The 19,728-nt window shown below is 42.3% G+C and overlaps 1 protein-coding gene and 1 long non-coding RNA gene across 5 annotated transcripts in view; one reads left to right on the top strand and one right to left on the bottom strand.

Moving 5' to 3' along the window:
• LOC148339571 (uncharacterized) overlaps positions 1-19,728 on the top strand; it is a 35,708-nt gene that overhangs the window by 233 nt on the left and 15,747 nt on the right. The window contains exons 1-3 of one of the 4 annotated variants that reach the window (XR_015842439.1): positions 13,889-14,169; positions 14,314-14,433; positions 15,526-15,826. This is a non-coding gene — a long non-coding RNA (uncharacterized LOC148339571). Of the gene's footprint in view, positions 1-11,415; positions 11,603-13,888; positions 14,170-14,313; positions 14,434-15,525; positions 15,827-19,728 lie in introns of those variants that run through there. The other 3 variants (XR_015842437.1, XR_015842440.1, XR_015842438.1) reach the window with 3 other exon arrangements.
• Positions 1,104-18,827, bottom strand: LOC148339575 (neuronal membrane glycoprotein M6-b-like). The gene is made up of 7 exons (XM_088289401.1): positions 18,630-18,827; positions 6,115-6,301; positions 5,874-6,033; positions 4,713-4,881; positions 4,119-4,192; positions 3,958-4,023; positions 1,104-3,379 (listed from the first exon to the last, which is right to left on the bottom strand). Exons 1-7 carry the CDS (start codon positions 18,697-18,699, stop codon positions 3,227-3,229), a joined length of 879 nt encoding a protein of 292 aa, XP_088145527.1. The 5' UTR covers positions 18,700-18,827; the 3' UTR covers positions 1,104-3,226.

Below are 19,728 nucleotides of genomic sequence, written 5' to 3'. Positions count from 1 at the left end.
ACATTTTCTGATTTGATCGTCACCATGGGCCTCTTCGGAGTCTGTTTTTTGTTTCCAAACTTTGATTCAAGTTCTGTTTTTATATTTGTATGTTTTTTGGCGGTTGCATGGTGTTGAACTGCAGTCTCCTTGTGAAGCTAAATCTAGTAATGGTCATTCCTTCTCAAGAGTAGCATGGTGCTGTTGTGGTTAGCGTGTATGCATCACAATTCTGAGGTTGTGGGTTCGAATCTCTGTTTGGAGTTTTCATGTTCTACCCGTGCTTGCGTGGACTTTCCCTGGGTACTACTGCTGCCGAGCTAGCACTTCCCACAAAATATTTAAGTCAGCTTCTTTGAAATAAATGGCACACATTTGTAGTGAATTCTCCTCGTTTCACAATAAGCAGCAGTTTGGTAGCCAGTAGACAATCGTCAACATTAAAGGCTTAGAGCTTTTTAATGCCACTCCCAGGTTTGATTTTATAGTCAAACGAAACCAGAAACGTCGACAATTACACGTTGAGTCTTTTTAAGCAAGCAAAAAAAAAAAAAAGCCCCCACTAGCTTAATGCTAACACACAATGGAAAACCCCATTGATAGGCTAACGGATAGCATTGATTGTCAAAGGCTTTCGACCCTTTAAACCCAGCCTTTTTAGTATCTTGTGTGCCCCCGAAACCCTTTGCTATACTGAGTGACCCCTAAATGTGTAATATAAATTAGGAACTGTGAAATTAAATACAATAATAATCATCAATTTATCACTCTTGTGTTTACTGCAAACACTTAAATCAGGAGTGAGAATTAAATGAAATACGACTTGTGTCTCATCTCAATGCTTGTTAGTCCATATGTGATCTGCAGTTGGCATAAAACCAGTCCAAGGTGTACCCCAATGTACCCATGACTGTATATCTATTAATTTGTCGAGTAAGATGCCGAATTAAGATTTAAGATTAAACAAACCACCGGTGAAAAATGTACGGATGCTTGTGGAAATACGTCACGTGCTTTATGTACCGTTTTGTTTTTATGTGAGTAAAATCCATTAACTGATATAAAGCAATGGTGTGATTGAATGTCAAATTCAAGAAAGTCAAGAAAGAGGCAGGAGACATCGGTGACACGATAATAAAAATACCGGTTTTACTAGAGAAGGTTACAAAAATCAGCACTGTAGAGCAGTCATAAAACTATTTCCAACTGAAAATAAAAAGCATAAGGAAACACCTACATGGACTACATTGCCATCAAAGTACAATGGATATTTTTTTTCTTTTGTTTTTTAGAAAAGGGGCAAGGGGGTAGGGGTGCAGAGGAAGTGGGGGGGAAACACCGCCTACCAAAGTTGTCATACAATCGACTACACATCACCTGAAAAAACTGCAAAGACACAGTCATGTCTCCTTCATGCAAATAACAAGGAAACAACAACACCCTGACATGAATTGTCTGATAGGAAATTGAAGTTTGCCTTTACATCCACCTGGCGGCAGAGGACGTATATTTATCAAACATAGCACGCATGGCAATAAAGTCCTTTTTTTTTTTTTTTTTTTAAATACAGAATAGACAGCTGCACACGTGGACAATACTGACATGCTTCATTTCATCAAATTGTATTTTTCATTATTTTTTTTTAGGGTTGACTAAGCAGTGATCATCAATTATACATTATAGTTTATGATTATGAAACAATATCGGATTATAAAATGAATGTATGAAAATTCCTGACTTGTTTTGTTTAGAGTGTAAACATCCAAAAACAGTCTGTGGCTCATCTGAGAGGCTTTTGAAAAAAAAAAAAAATGAAACACTCAATTGCACTAACAAGTCACTCTTTTGGCTGGTCATCAAAAACAAAACAAAAATGAAAAAAAGAAAGATAAATAATCAATACAGAATAAGAGAAACTCAGCTGCCTAAAACTCAAAACTGATGAAGTAAATTCTTTCACATTTTCAATGTTTACATCACAAGAAGCTCAATCCGTCGTGTCATGACTGCACTGTATCCCTCACAAAACAAAATGATTGAAGATGTTACATTACAATTGCAATATCAAACGCAGATCTAGTATTGGGGTGCTAAACACAAGGGGAACGTACATGTTTGGAAAGAAAGAATAAAGAGCATGGACAAAAACTGCTTGCGTTGCGTCAATTCAACATTTTTTGTTGGGTTAAACAAGTATTTACATTTGGGAATTTTCACAAAAGGAAGTCATCGTAAAATGCGACATTGGTGATTCCCAACCAGTGTGCCGCATGGAATTATTCAATTTCACTTTTATTGACTACAAATAATGCATCTTTCTCTGGCTAGTTATCCCCGCAACATATTGAGAGGCAGAAGAATTAATTGCTTTTCCACAGAATGACCATAATTAGCCATTTTATTTTTGAAAGGAAAGTTTTGGTTGGTTGTGTGCGGAGAGATTTTTTATTTATTTTTTCTAATTTAACATATATGCGTTGGCTCGATAAAGGCTGGGAAACACTGCTTTCGATTGAGACATATCTGTAATTTTTTTCCGTTTGCACAGTAACAATATTTTAAGCATTATAAATAAAGAGTCATCAATGTATAGAAGTAAAGTGGAAAAAAAAAATGAACACCAAAAACATAAGAAGAAAGATCTTAAGAGTACCTGGCATTTTCCCAAAGTATTAAAAAACAGCAACATTCGCACACATTCACACAATATATTCATATTCATATATATATGTATATAAAACATCAAAAAAAAAAAGAGAGGATGTTGGTTGCTGTCTTGCTTCCGTGTGGCGAGCGCTGACAGTAAACAATGTTTATTTAGGCGTCGAGAGGATGTGTCGGCTTGGGGGGCGAGGCCTGCCGGGGGTCGGCACGGTCATCGGCCGGGCCACTTGGACGAGCCGCAACCCAACAGCCAGTTGACGCTTCGTAAAAACAATGGACCGTATTTGAGCTCCAACTTGATGGAAGAACCCCTTTGTAGGGGTTGGGCGGGGGGGGGGGGGGGGGGGGGCTTGCCGTTCTTCCTGACCCTCAATCTCATTCCCTTCTGGTGGGGAAAACACGCCCACTCTACCCAACATGGCGGAAGGGAAGAGCATAGAGACTCAGGAGATGGCGGGACTATTGACTAGAACTAGCGTGTTTTTTTTTTAATTGTTTTTTTTCTTTTATGAAGGAGCCAGATGGGTACTAAGGTGTGGTGGGGTGTGAGGGGCAGTGCTGGAAGAAGCCGGGTCACTCATCCTTATGAGTAGGAGGATGAATTCTGGCCCTCCTTGGAGCGCGCCTCCGCCTCCAGGTCTTGGTCGTCCTTAGTCTTGATGTCCTGGTAGTCGTGCGTGGAGACGACACTTTTCAGGTAGGCCCAGTTGGCGGATAAGATCATCAGATAGTGAATCTGAGGAAAGACAAGGAAACTCTTGGCGTGGAGTGTTTGCAATGTGGCAGTGGGTGGACCGCAACGTGATAGGGATGAAAGTTGGGTTGGTTCGATTAATCAATGACGGATTCCTCGTTTAATAGCTGAGTTTGACTTTCTGCGATTAAAAGTGTAGATTTTAGACTTCACAAGATCAGGATTTTTTTTTTTTTTATCTTGGGCTGAGCACCATTCAGTAGAAGAGAGAAAAAATAACATGCATAAAAATATCTTAAAAGTAAAGTTTTCTTGCATTTCTCAATTATAGTTAGTTATATTGCAGACCCCCATATTATGGTTCACGGACTCTCATTTGAGAAGATTTTATCCCACAGACTGTCCACATATTTTCCGTGGGAAGTCTCGCTTTGAATGACGAGGAACAAATGCTCGTCCGATCTTAAAACAGAAACAGCGACCCTGTGCTCACACAGACACAGAGGTGGGCAGCTGGGGAAAATTTTATCCCGTGGCTTTACTGACTGAGCGAGAGAGAGCCGGGGTTGCTATGGAAACAGATAATTGTGCCATGGCAACGTGCATATTAAGAGACTCACCAGTGCTATGACAGTCGCTCCAGCACCGGCAAACGCCACAATGTAGAGGTGGTAGGACAGGTAGAACTACAATCCAAAACAGATTTCGGGTTAGTGGCGAAAAAACAAACAAACGAAAAAAAAAAAAAAATCCAAACGCCAAGAAATGCAAAACATCCCACCTCACTGGTGTTACAAACGTCTCCCAGAGTGGCACCACAAGCTTTTCCCGGTGTTGCATTCCAAGGAATGATACCTGTGGGATCAAAGCCTTAAATCATACTGAAATTGTCTTCATTTCTTTGCCAAAGCAAAAGATGATAACACCCATTTTTAAAATCAAGTTGGGACTCCAATTGTGCGGCCAATGAAGAGCGTGGCCGCCTGTGACGCCGAAGTGATCCTTGTCCCACTTGGGAGGCGAGCCAGCTGTGCCTCACATGTGGGTCACATACAGTACACTGGGCCGTCAAACACACAGCGGGATAAAGCTGGAGTGGATTTGCAACCAAATCCAATCAGGATTTCCATCATCTCAATGTATTTTTATTTTTTTTCGTACCTATTGAAATTGAAACGATTGGGTGACATAGACAATCATGCTTTATGGTAAAAAAAATGAAATCTTGCCCATCTACATTTAAAAGAGGACAATCTTTGATCAAATATAACCCAATACCGATGCCCTTCTTTATATATTCCTTTCATTTAATTCTAGCTTCACAGTATTTTACTTACCAAAAGTGTCGGCTTTGTCATGGTGCAGTGCCACCTACCATACTGCCTGACATCCACACAGATGGAGTCGGGCGAGGTGATGTTGGAGTCCGGGGACCTCATGGCGGCACAGGTGTTCCACATGTTGAAAAAGAGGAACACCGGGATGGCCGTGAAGCCGAAGATGGCGAGGAAGGCTAGGGCGAGGATGTAGGTCAGGAACATGAACTGAAAAGACGAAGAGAAATTAGTTTCCATGACTCTGTTCCTTATAAGAGTTGTGGGAGACGGGGAATCTCGCCGCTGCAAATAGTAAAAATCCGTGAATAATCAACTCTCAAAAGGGTTTTCGTGATTAGATGCCACAAGATGGTGGAAAAAGCTTTTCAAACAGAAATGCTCATAAAGCATCAACATCATGCTTCTAACATGTTCACAATACAAATGTCAATCTATCCAGTAATTCAATTATTCGACACAAATGCAACAATCAGTCGTATTCTACGAAATAACACGCTAGCACAAACGGACGTGACACCACAAGCATTTCACACAAACGGCCTGAAGTCATTAACTCCCTTTTGGCATTCACGCATGATAAATTTTGGTGATGCTGCACCGACAATTGTAATGGCATAGTGACGTGGAGTTTATGGGGGGAAAAAAAATCGATATTGATGAATACCAAGATTACATTAGGTGGTACCAAAGTAATACTTGAATTGCTTTGAAATAAGAGCATGTTAAAAAATGAAAAAGCAAATTGATGAATGCCAAATTGTGAATATGGGGGCGGTTCACTCTATAAAGTATAGCTGAAATTATATTGGCCAACACTTGCAATTCTGAAGGCAGTGGGACGAACATACTGACCAAAAGAAAAGTCTAAACTCCACATGCACACACTTGCAGCCAAGAAAAACACGAAACGAAGAAACTTGACTGTCTGGAATAAATACAATAATATTTCAGTTTCGGTTGGCGCTTCTGATAAGTGTTGAGAGTGAAGGCTTTTGCTGGCCTTGTTGGCTCACCACTGTTAAAGGCCAACGGTTTCAACACAAATTGGACATCTGCGGCAATCAGAGTAATCAGGCTAGAAAGGACAAACTGTGCCAGTTTTATCCCCAAGGGCTCAAATGTGCACAAGTGTAGATCTTTCCACACTTTTGAGTGTGTGAATGTGTGTGTGTGTGTGAGCGAGAGAGAGAGAGACGTACGAAGGCGGTGATGCAGCGTCCGCACACGGTGGTCTTGAAGTCACTCTGTAGCTCCTTCTTGATGGCGCTAGTGGTGTAGAAGCCCTCGGCCAGCAGGACGATGGCGTAGACGAAGAAGAAGGAGGCGATGCCGTAGATGATGTACTGAAAGATCTGAATGCTGGTCACGTAGAAAGAAGAAAGGGTTCAAGTGGAGCAAAGGTTGAATTCTCCAAAGTAGCGGAGAAGGGCCGGAACTTACACCATGGTGAGGGTGGCGTGATCACTGCTGACCCGGGAGAAGTGGTTCTCCAGCATGGTCAGGGTGCCGGTCAGCGCCACGTGGCCGCAGCCACAGAACAGGGCCACGCCAGAGAAGCAGAGGATGGTGGCCACCAGGGAGGCGTAAGGCACACCGCCCAGACATTTGATGCAGCACTCGAAGCATCCTGCAGGTGGCAGAAGCGCAGGGTTAAATCGAGTCCCGTTTGAAAACGAGTAGCAAAGGCTGCAGAGCGGAGTTTGACGCGGGCGTCCACGTGGGGTGGGCTTAAACGTTTGATTCCGCCCACACCGATTTGAGTGTTTACCTTTGACTTATTTGGCAATTTTAATGATGCGCCGTCTCATTACATCGTGCTTATTTTCTAACACTTTATTGAACCTCGAAAATTAGAAACTCATCTTTTAGTCAGTCGGGGCGGAGCTAACTGAACGGCTAGATGGAAATTGTTAGAACCGCCATTTGAAGTCCATTCTGGGTGATCGGACTTGAAAACGGGAGAGTTGACATGGTTTTGAGTGACTCGGCCATTGGATTCAAAAGTTGTGGCCGAAAGACGTTTTGAGGATAGAAATGAGTGAGATGGGTGCAGCAGCCACATAGGCCCAGTAGAGGGCGCACTCCCGGTACCGTTCAGGTTATTATTTGTGTTTCTGTCAGTCTATAATTTGTAATTTTTTGTGAAATCGTGTTTAAAAAAAGTGTGACATCTTAAAGTGACACATCATTAAAGTTGCAAATGTTTAACAAAAGAAAAAAAGAGAGCGCTGAGAGGTCAAGAATTTGTGTGTAAACTTTATTCTTTGATTGATCTTTGATTAAACTTATACAGAACATAAAATAAAAAAGGACAATTTTAAAGAAATAACATTTTGAAGGGAAAAAAAGTGGGGTCTTGGCAATATGCATGAGAACAATTTAAAGACGATGATTTTTTTTTTTAAGGACAATGTTTTTGAGATCTGCAGTCGTGCTAGTCTAGTAATTGCAAAAAGAAAAATATGTCAGTTATAAAGATGCTGGCATGCGACTATTCAAGTATTGCAGGTTGCGATGCAAACGTTCCAAGCTTAATTTGCAAGCTTAATGCGAAGATGGAAATAAGAAATGCCAAAGACATTTGACAAAAAGTATCTATGTGGTGGAGTTAAAATGCGTTGAGTAGCAGATAATTAAACACCATCGGTGGAGCAACAGACATAGACAGACAATGTAACCTACAATACAATAAATTAATCACAATACGCCAACTTTTCATTCTATTTCATTAAGTTATAATAGTGTTATTACAAAATATCATCTAGTGCTATATTGCTGGCTGCTGGAACTTATGAACGTTTTTTTTTTTTTTTTTTCAGATTTAATGATAGCAGCAGCCCCAGTGCACAACTACGTTCACCTCCTCCCTTTTGTCTTAAAAGAAACATCACACAAACACACACACACACACACACATGCACACACTTCTTATGACCAGATGGCATGAATAAGACATCTCCTGGTGCTAAATAAATGATTGTAAAGCAGAGGAGATGTTTTCTAGGGCAGCTGCGAAGCAGCACTTGAGTGTTCTCCCTCTGAAATCCTGGGATGTACTCATACACTCCAGAATCATCACGCGGTTCTCCTTTGCGTATGAGCATCAACAGTCAAGAGAATCAAGAGCAACAAGAGGGGGGGGGGGTAACTCTTATATAATGGATTGTTAAAAATAGATTCTCCAGCAAAGCAGGAAGTTTGTCAGGCAGGAAAAATAGGATGAAAGAAAGTGTCTTTTGTTCTGTGTTTCCAAGGCGACCTGCTCCATTTGACAACCCCAAAGCCTCATCAGCTTTTTGCATGTTCGAGAGTTTGATGAGTTCAGGCATCCACGTTAATGAGTTGGGCTCCAACGATTAATCGGACGATGTTAGCTTTTTTTTTTAATTTTTTTTTATGATTGGCAAAAAGTGCCCATTTTGCCGATTTTACTCTTACAACATAAGACAAAGATGATGAGATTAAGAAAATTGTTTTTTTTTAAAAAGCGACAATTCTCAAATATATATATTGTTTTGCTCCCTTAACAATTACAAGCAAAACATTAGACCGTTTTAAAATACTATTATTTAACTTTACAAAAAAGTCTTAAAAAAATCTACGATTCTCACCCCAAAAAAAAAGAAAAATATTTATGTAAAGTAAAAAAAGTATTGTAATACTGTCAAATGTTTTACCTGTAATTAATATATTTTTTGCAATCGTGAAGAGAGCAAAAAAGTTATTTTATTCATTAGATATTTTTCTAATTTAATTTTTTTCTTAATTCAGCGGCCGATTAATTAGTTATCGGAATTGTTTTCTGCCAAATGTCGGAATCGGCATCAGCCTCCCAAAAAAATTTAGTCCGGCACTGCTAATGAGCACGCATTCCTATAAGTGCCTTTGAAAAAGTACACCTGCACCTTTGCAGAAATGAGAGGTTCTTTCTTACAGAAGTGTGAAACCTCAAAGAGAAACGCTTGCGTGATGATCCATGACAGATAATCCAGTGAGAACACGAGATTCACTTTCACACTCAACTCGCGCCGGGGCTAAAAAAAAAAAAATACCTTTCAGCTCTCATCACAGACCCCATCAATTGACACAGACAAGTAATGACAGGTCTTCCACCAAATTAAGAATCCACACGCACACACTGCGTTCATCTTACTCGGAGATTGGCTTGCGGCACACTCCATATAAAAAGACATCGTGCAAAACCACATCAATTTTATTTTGAAATGAAAACCATCCGTTGAGGGGTTTCTATCGACCCGTCAGAGCTGGCCGTTTTACACTCTCGTGGGAGTGCGTCGTTATTGATGGCTTTAAAAGAGCAAATTGATTTTTGCCTTCACTAAAGGAAGGGAAGTTCATTGCAGCTTATCTGGAACAACAATCCTGATTTGGATGTGCACAAGATTTACTGTATGTATTATTCACGGGAAAATCATGAAAAATGAAACGAATAAACACCCAAAAGCCGCACCTTGTGTGATATATATATATATATATAATATAAAATTTTATATTGCTACATTCTAAACTATTTCCTTTATTAGGAATAGAATTTAACATTCTAAAGTCAGACAAAAACAATTTTTTGAACACCTTGATAATTTAAAAAAGTACATTTTACCAAATAATAATTCATATAGCAGGGGATTCCTGTTTATTGCATATAGGGGATTCCCGAACACTGCTGTGGAACATTTGAGAGATTATTATTATCATCTTGGTTCCCATAAATGGTCCTGAAATGATGCACAGTATTTCCTGTAATAAAAATCATCTATTTTTGTCCATCAATCGATGGCGTCGACATTTAGTGACTGGCAGAACGCTTTTAGATCGCAACGTAATTAACCTTTGAATCCAATTTGTGACGTCTGTGCTTGGTGGCATGAAATATTTTCTAATGTAAAACGTGCCTTGGCTCACTGAAGATTGGGAAAGTACGAAATTCATTCCTGAGCCTCTCTGTGTCTACCCCGCAAGGCTCAAAATAAGAGGTTTCGGATCGCAATTTGCGAGGCCAACTCTGCATTTTGCGAATCATCAAATGTATCGATTAGCAAAATTGAGACAACCGCGAAAAGAAAGTGCGGAGAAGATCCAAAAGCTGGGCTCACATCACCGACTGCAGGTTGTTGCTAGTCTGAGGTCGAAGGAATCTCTTCGCTACTTACGCCGCGGCAACGAGCTAGCAAACAAGCTTCGGCTGGGCACCGGTGACCCTAAACACATTACGGGGTCGTTCCTAAATTAGTAACTGGCGCCTCCGTGGTGGTGAATAGGCTACATTGTCTGAGTATCATTCGCATGACGAGAAAAGACGGAGAAGACATTAAATGCTAAGATAGCCTAAGATTGACGTGGCTAGCCAGCGCGTTTCACATTATTAAGTTCGCCACTAAGAGGAAAAAAAAATATTTCCAGGCTCGACCCTATGATTGGCTGGCACCTGCTTGGCTTCATGACTTCAACAAGAGCGTTCACGTTGACGCTGTGGTGCTCAGCATGCCGGGGTTACGGCCAGCGCATGCTATAAACGCTGTGATTCGGCGCTAGATTAAGTCAGAGAGTTAAGACGCTCCCCTTCAACGTATGCTGCTCATGATGAAGATTTTGCGTTGCATAACGGGGGGGAGAGGTTTGTTGCATAATAGATCCAAATCCCATTAATGTTAATGAAGAAGCGGGCTGATGGGATTGTGGCGTAAAAAAGGTTGGATTGCTCAAACTAAAACCCCTCGCAAGGAAACGGGCCAAGTCTTGGGGGGAGGGATTTGGGGGCCCAACGCGTTTGGTGACCAGTGGGGTTGCACACTCATATTCCATCCTGCGTTAAAGTCTACCTGTGGTGGTCAGAATTAATATTTACGAAAAACTGCATACAAACCCGTTTTTTTGGTTACACCGCAAGTAACGGCAGGTTACATCCTTTCGGTCTAAATAAATAAATAAATACATTATCGAAGTCTGGATGCCATGTTCTCAGCCGGGTGAGAACCGGCGGATCCTGAATGAGGAAGCGTGCGCCGCTTATGTGCTCGGCCTCCCTGGCAGTGGAATTTTTTTCTATGACGCCTTATTATGGTCACCTAGGAGTTAAAAAAAATATATATAAAACAAGATAGATTAACATTTATAGGCTAGCAACTGGTGGTTGCAGTCAACGACTTGTCACATCCGCTCCAAACATGGCGGCTTGCATCAGAATTAACTGAGCGCATTGTTTTGGCAAATACAAGACAACTTCAAAATATTGCTCAGTTTTCCACATAAATACCTGAGATATATTTTAACGTCCAATCTCATCCGCGAGTGTTATACCACAGTCAGAATATTAAGAAAATAGAACAGCACATTGGGATCATCCTTCTTCGAGGTGTCCTAATCCCCATTTTTAATTCAAGACCACTTAGAGACGACTTTATAAGCGAAACCACTTGAAAACAAATCCAAACTTTTTAGTTCTGTGGAGATGCGTTCGCTCCCTGTCCCTAAAGGCTTGACAGCAAAAAAAAAAATTCTTTTTTTGAACACACTCACGCTATCTGGTCCGCCCGTGGAAGTGGTTTTAAAAGCCCGCTAATAGGAAACAGACAGGCCAGAGTGGTTGGGCCTAATGGAAATCAATGGACTATTCATTAGAAGTGAATTGAGGTGACACTCTGAGGTCAGCCCGTTGCTCCTGAGTTACACCTCGCTGCATCCTGCCGCCTCGACATTCGCCCTTGCCTCTGAAATATGACCAGCTGCCCACGCTGCACTTAGAGTGACTCGCTGGCTGAGACAATATGTTACTTCGACGGTGTCGGCCCGCCGCATCGTATATCATCTCAGCGCTCTCGGTAGCATCGGGGAAAAGGGACGGCTCGGGATTGGCCTTGAGAGGGATGGAGGCGAAGCGAGAAGGAAAAATGCGGGCAATCGACTGAAGGTTTGTACAGTTGAAACGGACAGACACTCACGAGAGTTTCAAGTTGAATAAAAAAATTAGAAACCCAATGCAGATTTTTCTTCATGAAAGTTGGAACTAGCAGAAACCAAAATGAATATATTTAAAGTAGAAGATTTTGCCAGAAAGTTGGTTGTGTTTAAAACTTCAGTAGCTTAAAAGGTTATAGACTGTACGTGTTTCCCGTTATGTCTTAGCATTAGCATTAGCATTAAGATAGCAGGATAACGGCTAAGCTATGTCTGTTTTTAAATTCACAACCTGTAATTCTCCTTCTATTATGTTCAGTTTGACAGTAAACTTGAACTGAGAGTGGCATTAAACAGCTTTTGCAGTAAATTGTTCACTTGACTTGAATGAAGATGTAGAAAATGGATGGACGGATGTTTTAGCTAACAGCAAATTTGCCTTGGTGTGCAATTTTGGTTGACGATCACGGGTAACGAGTCGTATTGATTTTACCCGTAACAAACGTAGCACCTCTTTTCCTTGGGGCTGGCAAGTATCAGTTGCCATGGCAACTTGTCACCCACCCAGTTTCAGTGGTATACTGGACTGAGCTGAACAACGGCTGTTGTTGCTCCCGCGCGCGTTCTTTCTCCATCGCTCTCTCTCACTTGATTTCTCGCCGTTGTTATGAAGCGCACCAAGTCAAATGATTTTCACAAAGGACGTTTAAGAAGATTCCATGCATGGCCACAGAATTGAAACCATAACTCGAAATAATCCGTACTTCTAAGTGCTTGATTCCAGATGTTTAATGTGTTCCCATTTGAAGTTCGAACATAAAAGGAAGACAATTACACATTTTGTATTGAACAAAAATCTCATACCTGCCAAACGTCTGCTAGCTTAAAGCTAACACACAATGCATAATCCGACAGACGGGCAAAAGAATCTCACATTGGTGTTGAGGTAGTTCAGCGACGGATCGTTGCACACAAATGGTGCAAAGATATATGTAGACAGACAGTATAACAACATCTGGAAAAAAGAAAGATTACTGTAGTTTACTGAGTCATTTAGTTGTGAAACTCTTCTTTGGGTATTATGAATGTCTATATTATACTGGTGCACACACTAGAAGAACACGCTTAATTCATGACGCACAAACTGTTCATTCCTTTGCGTTCTAAAAAAATGTTATTATTATGTTATTAACAATATATTACAAAGATTTTTGCTGCTGTTTTTTTTTGGGGGGGGGCGGACTGGAAGGGATTAATAGCCGATCCATATATTTTGATGGGGAAATATGGTTTTGCACTATGTTTAACAGAAGTAAAAAAAAAAAAAACTTAAGTTTCAAAAGGACGGCACTGATGACAGCTCTTAAGGGTTCAGAGATGGTTTCAGGTCATTGAAGCATTCAAGGAGCTTTTTTCCGTGGCTTGATGCGGCACTGCACGCAAACACGTGACATTGGCACTCGTGTCTTTTGTCTTTTCGTCTCGTATTCAGAAATCACGCCGTCGGCTAGGCTCAAGCAGAGTGGACGATATGAGCTTTAGTCCTCCTACCTACACCAAAATTCAAAATGGCCCCTCTGGCCACAAGTTGCGCGGCGCCAACCAAGCGAGTGGCTCAGCAATTACGCAACCAACTTGGCTGATGTCCCTCTCTCGGAGATGTTGAAGATGTCGGTGGCCGACTTGTGATGTGATTAGGGAAATTCACTTTCCAGCATTCTTTGAGGCTTGATGAATATTGTGTGAGATGCGTGATTCTGCGCGAACATGGCTAATTGATGATGTCCCGTAATCGCCATCCGTCGCCACTGAGGAGGGGATTCAGAATCCGTGGGTGATGGAGGAAGGCCAGAGGAGGCTGACGTCACTCGAGAACAAAGCCTGCTGTGCCAACCTGTCACGCTGCTATTCATATCTCGCTGCCGACTGGCACCAAGCAGTGCCCCAACATTACTGCTGTCCATTATGCGTCTACGTGAAGCCAGAATCAAACACGGCCGCAAAACCCGTGTCGTGAACAAGCATGCATATCTAAATCCAACCACGTGGCAGCTGAGTGGCGTGAACGTGAACGCAATGCTACGCCACACAGTACGCATTTAAAAATAGAGCTTTTCCCCTTTTCAACCACCGCTGGTCATTGGCACGTAAACAAATGAAAGCGCAACACACACACACACATGCACACACACATCCAGATGGAGGCTGACAGCATGCTTTGGGCAAATGACTTCAAATGAGGAACACACGAGCCTCTCCTTCGCTGTGCGACGGCTTTCACGTGCTTCCATGACCTCACACGTCGCTCCAGGCTCGGAGGAGGATACAGTAGGTGAAGGTTGCTCGTGTGTTTGTGCGTGTGCGCGCATGTGTGTTGGGTAGGGATGAGCAGTGAAAGGAGGAAGAGACGGTTTATGGTGCAGTCTACGATCGTAACCACACTGAATGATTTGGATGCTTGCCATTTTGAAAGGGGGCCACACGGCATCGATTTAAATTCGTTGTCAAGAAGCAAAATCTTGCATCTTGTTCTGTGGTTTTGATTTTGCCGTTGCCGTTCGGTCACTTTATCAGGCTTTTGTAAGTATTTTGTCGAAGGATCTTTGGCCATATTCAGTTCAATGTACTTTTATATTCTCTATTATCCACTCATTTGGGGGGGGAAAAATAGAACTTCTAAATCCAGAATGTGATGTCATAAAAACTGTTTATCCCTCCATCCAGCCCTCCCAAATTCCCAGAAGAGAAAAAAAATCCAGACGCCGTGCCTGGAGCGAAGGGACCACAAACACCTGAGAGATTCCGGAACGAGAGTGCTGAGTTAGCAACATTTCTGCTTGACAGGTACATTTACCAACTCTTTTATTCATTTATTTATTTTTTTATTTATTGTATACTTCCAAAAAATGAAATACAAATGATTAATTTAGTGTTTTAGATACTCTACTGCGATTGAGTCAGGCTATCAGCTTAGCAAACCGTGGCTAGCGGCGCCTTGTTTACAGGGCTAATGTTCGCACTGCGAGTTTAAAATGATTTAGTATTCTTTATTTATTATTTATTTATTTAAATTAATGCGAATGTGTTATTTGTTACGACGCACTTTGATCAGCGATTGAGGTGCTAGTAAAGTATTGCTACATTCAAGTCTTGCTAGCTTTTTAACACCACAACGTCCCTCTTTCATATCATTTGTTGGCCTGCCGCTTCATCGCAAATATTGAGCCAATTCAGAAGGCGGGTCATCAAGCCATGGGTTTATTGGCCCGCTAATATGTGGACCAGGTCACTTCTTCTGCTCTTAAATGATTTCGCTCTGCTTCTTGGCTAACGTAAATGTTGACCTTTAATGTGATTGAAACCAGAGGTCACGGCACGACTGGTTCAAAGGGGTGCAGAGAGGGCAGAAAACTTTATTAAATTTGTTTAAGCAAAGTTTTGGGGCAATTTCATTTGTCAAATGACTTCATCTTGGTATATCACAGGAACTGTTTAATATGTGGCAACCCACTTTGGGTGACAAAATAGTCAGCCCATAGATGGAGCCGTTTTTCAGAGCTGATGCCCCGTCGATTATACTTTTTTGATGCCAGGGGGGCGGAGTGGAGTGGATGGGTGTGGATGGAGGTTTTTTTTTTATCACCTATTATCGATCGGCGACATAAATGACCCAAAATATATATATATTTATTTTTATATATATATATTTTTTTATCTGTACGCAAAGTAGTCTCCCTCTTTATTTTAAACTCTTTTATAATATCAAACTTCCCCACATTGAAAGCTGACGAAGTGCAGAACATTTATTTAAAAAAAAAAAAAAATGAAACAAGTCCATGGACGTGAGATGGTTGTTGTCATTAATGCTCCCTGCAATCAAAATCTTGAGCACGGTTGACTCTTCCTCTCTCTGTTTTCATCTGTTTTACCCTCGAGGGTGGAAATAAACCATCGGGTCTATTTTGACAAAGGAATCGAAAGTGCAAAGATCAGGAAGAAGACGAAGATGAAGGCTGAAGGCTTGAAGAGGATCCCATCGTTATCAGCAACACAAACCAAATGTCAGCACCGGCACCTGACGGATTGCCATCAAACCCAAGTTGACCTTTTCAATCGCGGACCTTTTCCCCTTTCTGGCAATCTTAAAGTTAATCGCATCTTTTTCCTGGTGGTCACAGATGTTTCAGAAATGCTCCTCAGATTGCTGATCCTTTTCTTTACGGAAGCTTTGTTGAAAAAAAAAAAAAAAAAAAACCTTCCCATCACCTCCATTTGCAGCATTTTGAGCCCTTCCAGACAATGACGTAATCTCAACCCCATCTGAGCATCGAATCTGGGGGCAGCGAGAAAGTGCTGCTTTACGTAATGCGCAAGGAAGCTGCAGCTTGACAGGGGATTCAAGGAGGTTGTTGGCTCTCTCTCATTAAAAATAATGCTCTCAAACTGAACGTCGGAGAGAAGAGGCCGACCTCACAGGATCTTCAAAAGCATGATTATGGGATGCGACCAAACAAATTGCTTTGATGAGCTGAAACTTATGCCTGTATCTTGGAGGGCGGGGGGATTGCCCTGTGAAGCCGGGCCCCCGATAGGTTCAAAGTTATAGGTTTTCTTTTTTGTAGAATATAAAAACATAAAACGTAATCGAAGCTAAATAAATAAATAAACTGTTTGTCCTGTCGAAGCCGGGTGTTGAATGTCTGCTTTTCACGGGCATGGCCTAGTGAATAACATCAGCTCTGCTCATTGAGAGTGTGTTCATTTTGTATTGTGTTTGACTTTAAAGTTAAAAAGATTCTCTGTCAAAGTAGTGTGAAATAGTCAAATGTTCGGTCTGTAATTTCTTTCTGTATTGTTATAAAAAGCATTCAGGGACAGTAAAGCAAAGTTTCATCTGGACGTCATTCTGTCAAATATCGGAAACGGCATCGGCCTAAAAAAAAAAAAATCATCTAACCCGAGAATTCCCAATCTGCGCCTCGGTTGTTTGACCCCGTACCTGAACGTGACGCTCGCGCGCAACTCGCGCGACGATTTGGAGCCAAAGCGGCTGGCGCCCGGCAACACAAGCTTCTTACTCGAGCACTCTCGTCTTTTAGATTCCGTAAATCTTCAGCGTCTTATTGGAGGCCTATAAGCTCATGGTCACATTCCAGATGTCAAAAAGCGCACACATGCACAAATGATTACACAAATAGGCCACCCTGCAATTTATTTCAGCGCAGCAGCGTGGGTGGACTCACTTGTGCAGCATCGCACCTGCAGCTGCTTGACGATCGCTCGCTTTAACTGGCGAGTATTCACGGGGTTAACTTTTCATTGTGAAAATGGCGGCTATGGTGCTCAACCATCCTCGGGGGCGTTGGGGGGGAGGTGGTAGAGTTAAAACGGGCTCGCCCAGCTGATGTTGCGGGATGGGCTCCCATTAGACGCGTGTGTAGCGGCACGCCTCAGGAGGGAGTGATGTAATCGCTTTTTTAAACCATCGGAGTGCAGGGACACCCCTTCGTCTCCAATTTATATCAGCATAGCTGCGAAGAGACCGCCCAAGAGTCCGCGCTTGTGTGTCAGGCGGATGAATTGCAGAAATTATGGAATTCGTTGGGTTTTGATTTGGTCATTTTGCCGGTCATCCCCACACCTGTTAGCCTAAATTATTATTTATTGACGACAAATAATGTGTCTTTATTTGACTCGCGTATCTATGCTTGCGACACTAAAGAGAAAAAATGTTGAATTTATTCACACAAAATAAAATCAACTGGATCAGCCACTTGACAAAATAAAATAGAGTAATTCCAACATTTTCTTTTAAAGTGGACTTTACATCTACTTAAAAAAAATGTTCTGGATGATTTGATTCTGTCCAACCACTTGATGAAATAAAAAGAAATCAATTCAACAAATTTGTTTTCAGGGCATATCGTGGCAGGCAGACCAAATCAGTGAAGGACCAATTAACATCTGCCTCCACATGTGGCAATTCATACAACATAACAACTTTGTAATCAACTTAACAGGCCCAAATTTGAAGTTTAAATTTGCACGCTGGAATTTAAGGTATCGCTTCCGAAATGCCACCGCTCAACTGGAGTTAAAAACAAAACAAAACAGTGGAGCAATTCAGGAACTACAACACTTGCAAGGAGCTGCTGTAGGCCACAACTAACACCGAGATGCTCACACGTAGACTCAACCAGCCGAGGCCAAGCCACTTCAAAGCATGCATTCAACACAGAAATACTACCATATTCAAAGTAATTACTTTTTCTGAAATCAGTTTCTCGCATTTCCTATTGTGTTTTTGCATCTATCTGAATCCCATCACATGAGAGTGTGATGGGGAAAAAAATCAGTACCCTGCAACTGTGTTCAACGTTCCCCAGTCACACACAGAGGGAGAAGCAGCAACAGTTTGACGTCATTTACAATTCATCTTCTCACACACACACACACACACACACACACACACACACACACACACACACACACACACACGTATAAATGCAGTGTGATTAAAGTTCACGCCATTTTATGAAGCTTTTACGTGGAATCTTAATAAATAGTGATGCTCGTGTGTCCGATACCCTCGGACCGAGCTTCAATCTGCGTCAAGTGCGGCTTGGACCTGCAGCTTTTTTTTTTTTTTGCTGGCAGACACACGAGCAAAAAAACCCTAAAACGATGCTTTCCTCATATTACCGAGCTTCCGATCGACGCCGGTGCACGCTGACGATGATGATGATGATGGCGAGGTCTCGTGTAAAAAAAAAACGTAGTCGTGCACGCGCATGGGCGCAGCGCTACCAATACTGATGTGTGCATCAGACGGATATCGTCCATTTGAGCAACGCGATCGCACCAAATCTGCAGCACGGGCTAGGTGAAAACGATAGCCCTCGTCTTTGATCACCTCTGGATTCAGGACGGTTGAATAATCGCGCCGCTATTGTTTGCAAGCGAGGGAAACGCGACTCAGGTTGGCGCAAACCGCTCCAGAGAGAATAGTGGCGCAAACGGCAGCGGGGAATGAAGCCTACCTTTGCTCTCCTGTCCTTCGTCTTGAGGTTCCTCCGCGTTGGAGTCCATTGCCGGCTTTGTTCCATCCATTATTATGAAGCTTGAGGGTCTCCTATAGTGGCACTGGGGGGCTTACAGTATAAGGATGGTTTGGTGGATGATCGGGGACTTGATGCTTGCGCGTCTCTCTCTCTCTCTCTCTTTCTTTCTCTCTCTCTCTCTCTCGCTCTCTCTCGCTCTCTCATTCCCACCCACTCCCCCTCCTCCTCCCCCCAAGCGCTCCTTAACGCTTGCGCACAACCTCTCGCTCTTTCTCTTCACGTGCAAATGCTCTGGTCAGGTTGGATTGCTCGTGGCAAATTGTGGTTTCTAAATGATTTCCTCACCTTTCTTTCAAGACAGTCTTTTGTGTTTCTCTTTTTGTTTGTGTATGCACAACGTAGCTGTAAATATGCAAACTCATGTGTGGCCATGCGTGAACAACATTCGTACACACAAGTGCACGCACACTCACACAAACATGCGCGTGCACACACACAGAATCGCTGCCCCCTCTCCATCTGGTGAGTTGAGACAGAAAATCGGGGAGGGAAGTGAGACAAGCAAATCTTGTGCTTTCGGCAGAGTATAAATTGGGCCATGGAAAGAGCTTTGGTTAAACTGTGATGAACTGATGGTTGAACAATCAGTTCCTCCTGTGGTAAACACTTACCTCAAGAGGCCCGATTTGATTCACCTCAAAGGGTGCTGATGTGGGGGGTGGTCCATAATTCTATAATTCGCCCCATTTTCCAATAATAACAAAGATATCCCGAAACAATGGGACACCATCTGTCCTGAATCCTCTTACGGTTTTAGTTCAGTCCCCCACGTGGCCCCGTTTCAAGTCCAGGGAGCCCCCCCCCCTCCCCAGTAATTATCCTACACCTCAAAACATTGACAAGTATCAGACACCACAACGGCTCACATGACATACATGACATTTAGCGGGTGCATTTAGCCACGGGGCTGAGACCAACACCCACTGTGCGCCATATGTGGTCGAGTCAAAGAGGGTCATCGCTCACAATGAGTGTTTGACATGTGAGCAACCCTGAAACCGGATCTGCAAGCATAAAC

The sequence above is a fragment of the Idiotropiscis lumnitzeri genome, chromosome 3 (assembly GCF_059441095.1).
Source record: "Idiotropiscis lumnitzeri isolate Australia: NSW breed Sydney's pygmy pipehorse chromosome 3, RoL_Ilum_1.0, whole genome shotgun sequence".
NCBI classification, from domain to species: domain Eukaryota; kingdom Metazoa; phylum Chordata; class Actinopteri; order Syngnathiformes; family Syngnathidae; genus Idiotropiscis; species Idiotropiscis lumnitzeri.
Note: the sequence above shows the minus strand (reverse complement) of the source record. Positions and strands in the feature narration are given on the sequence as shown.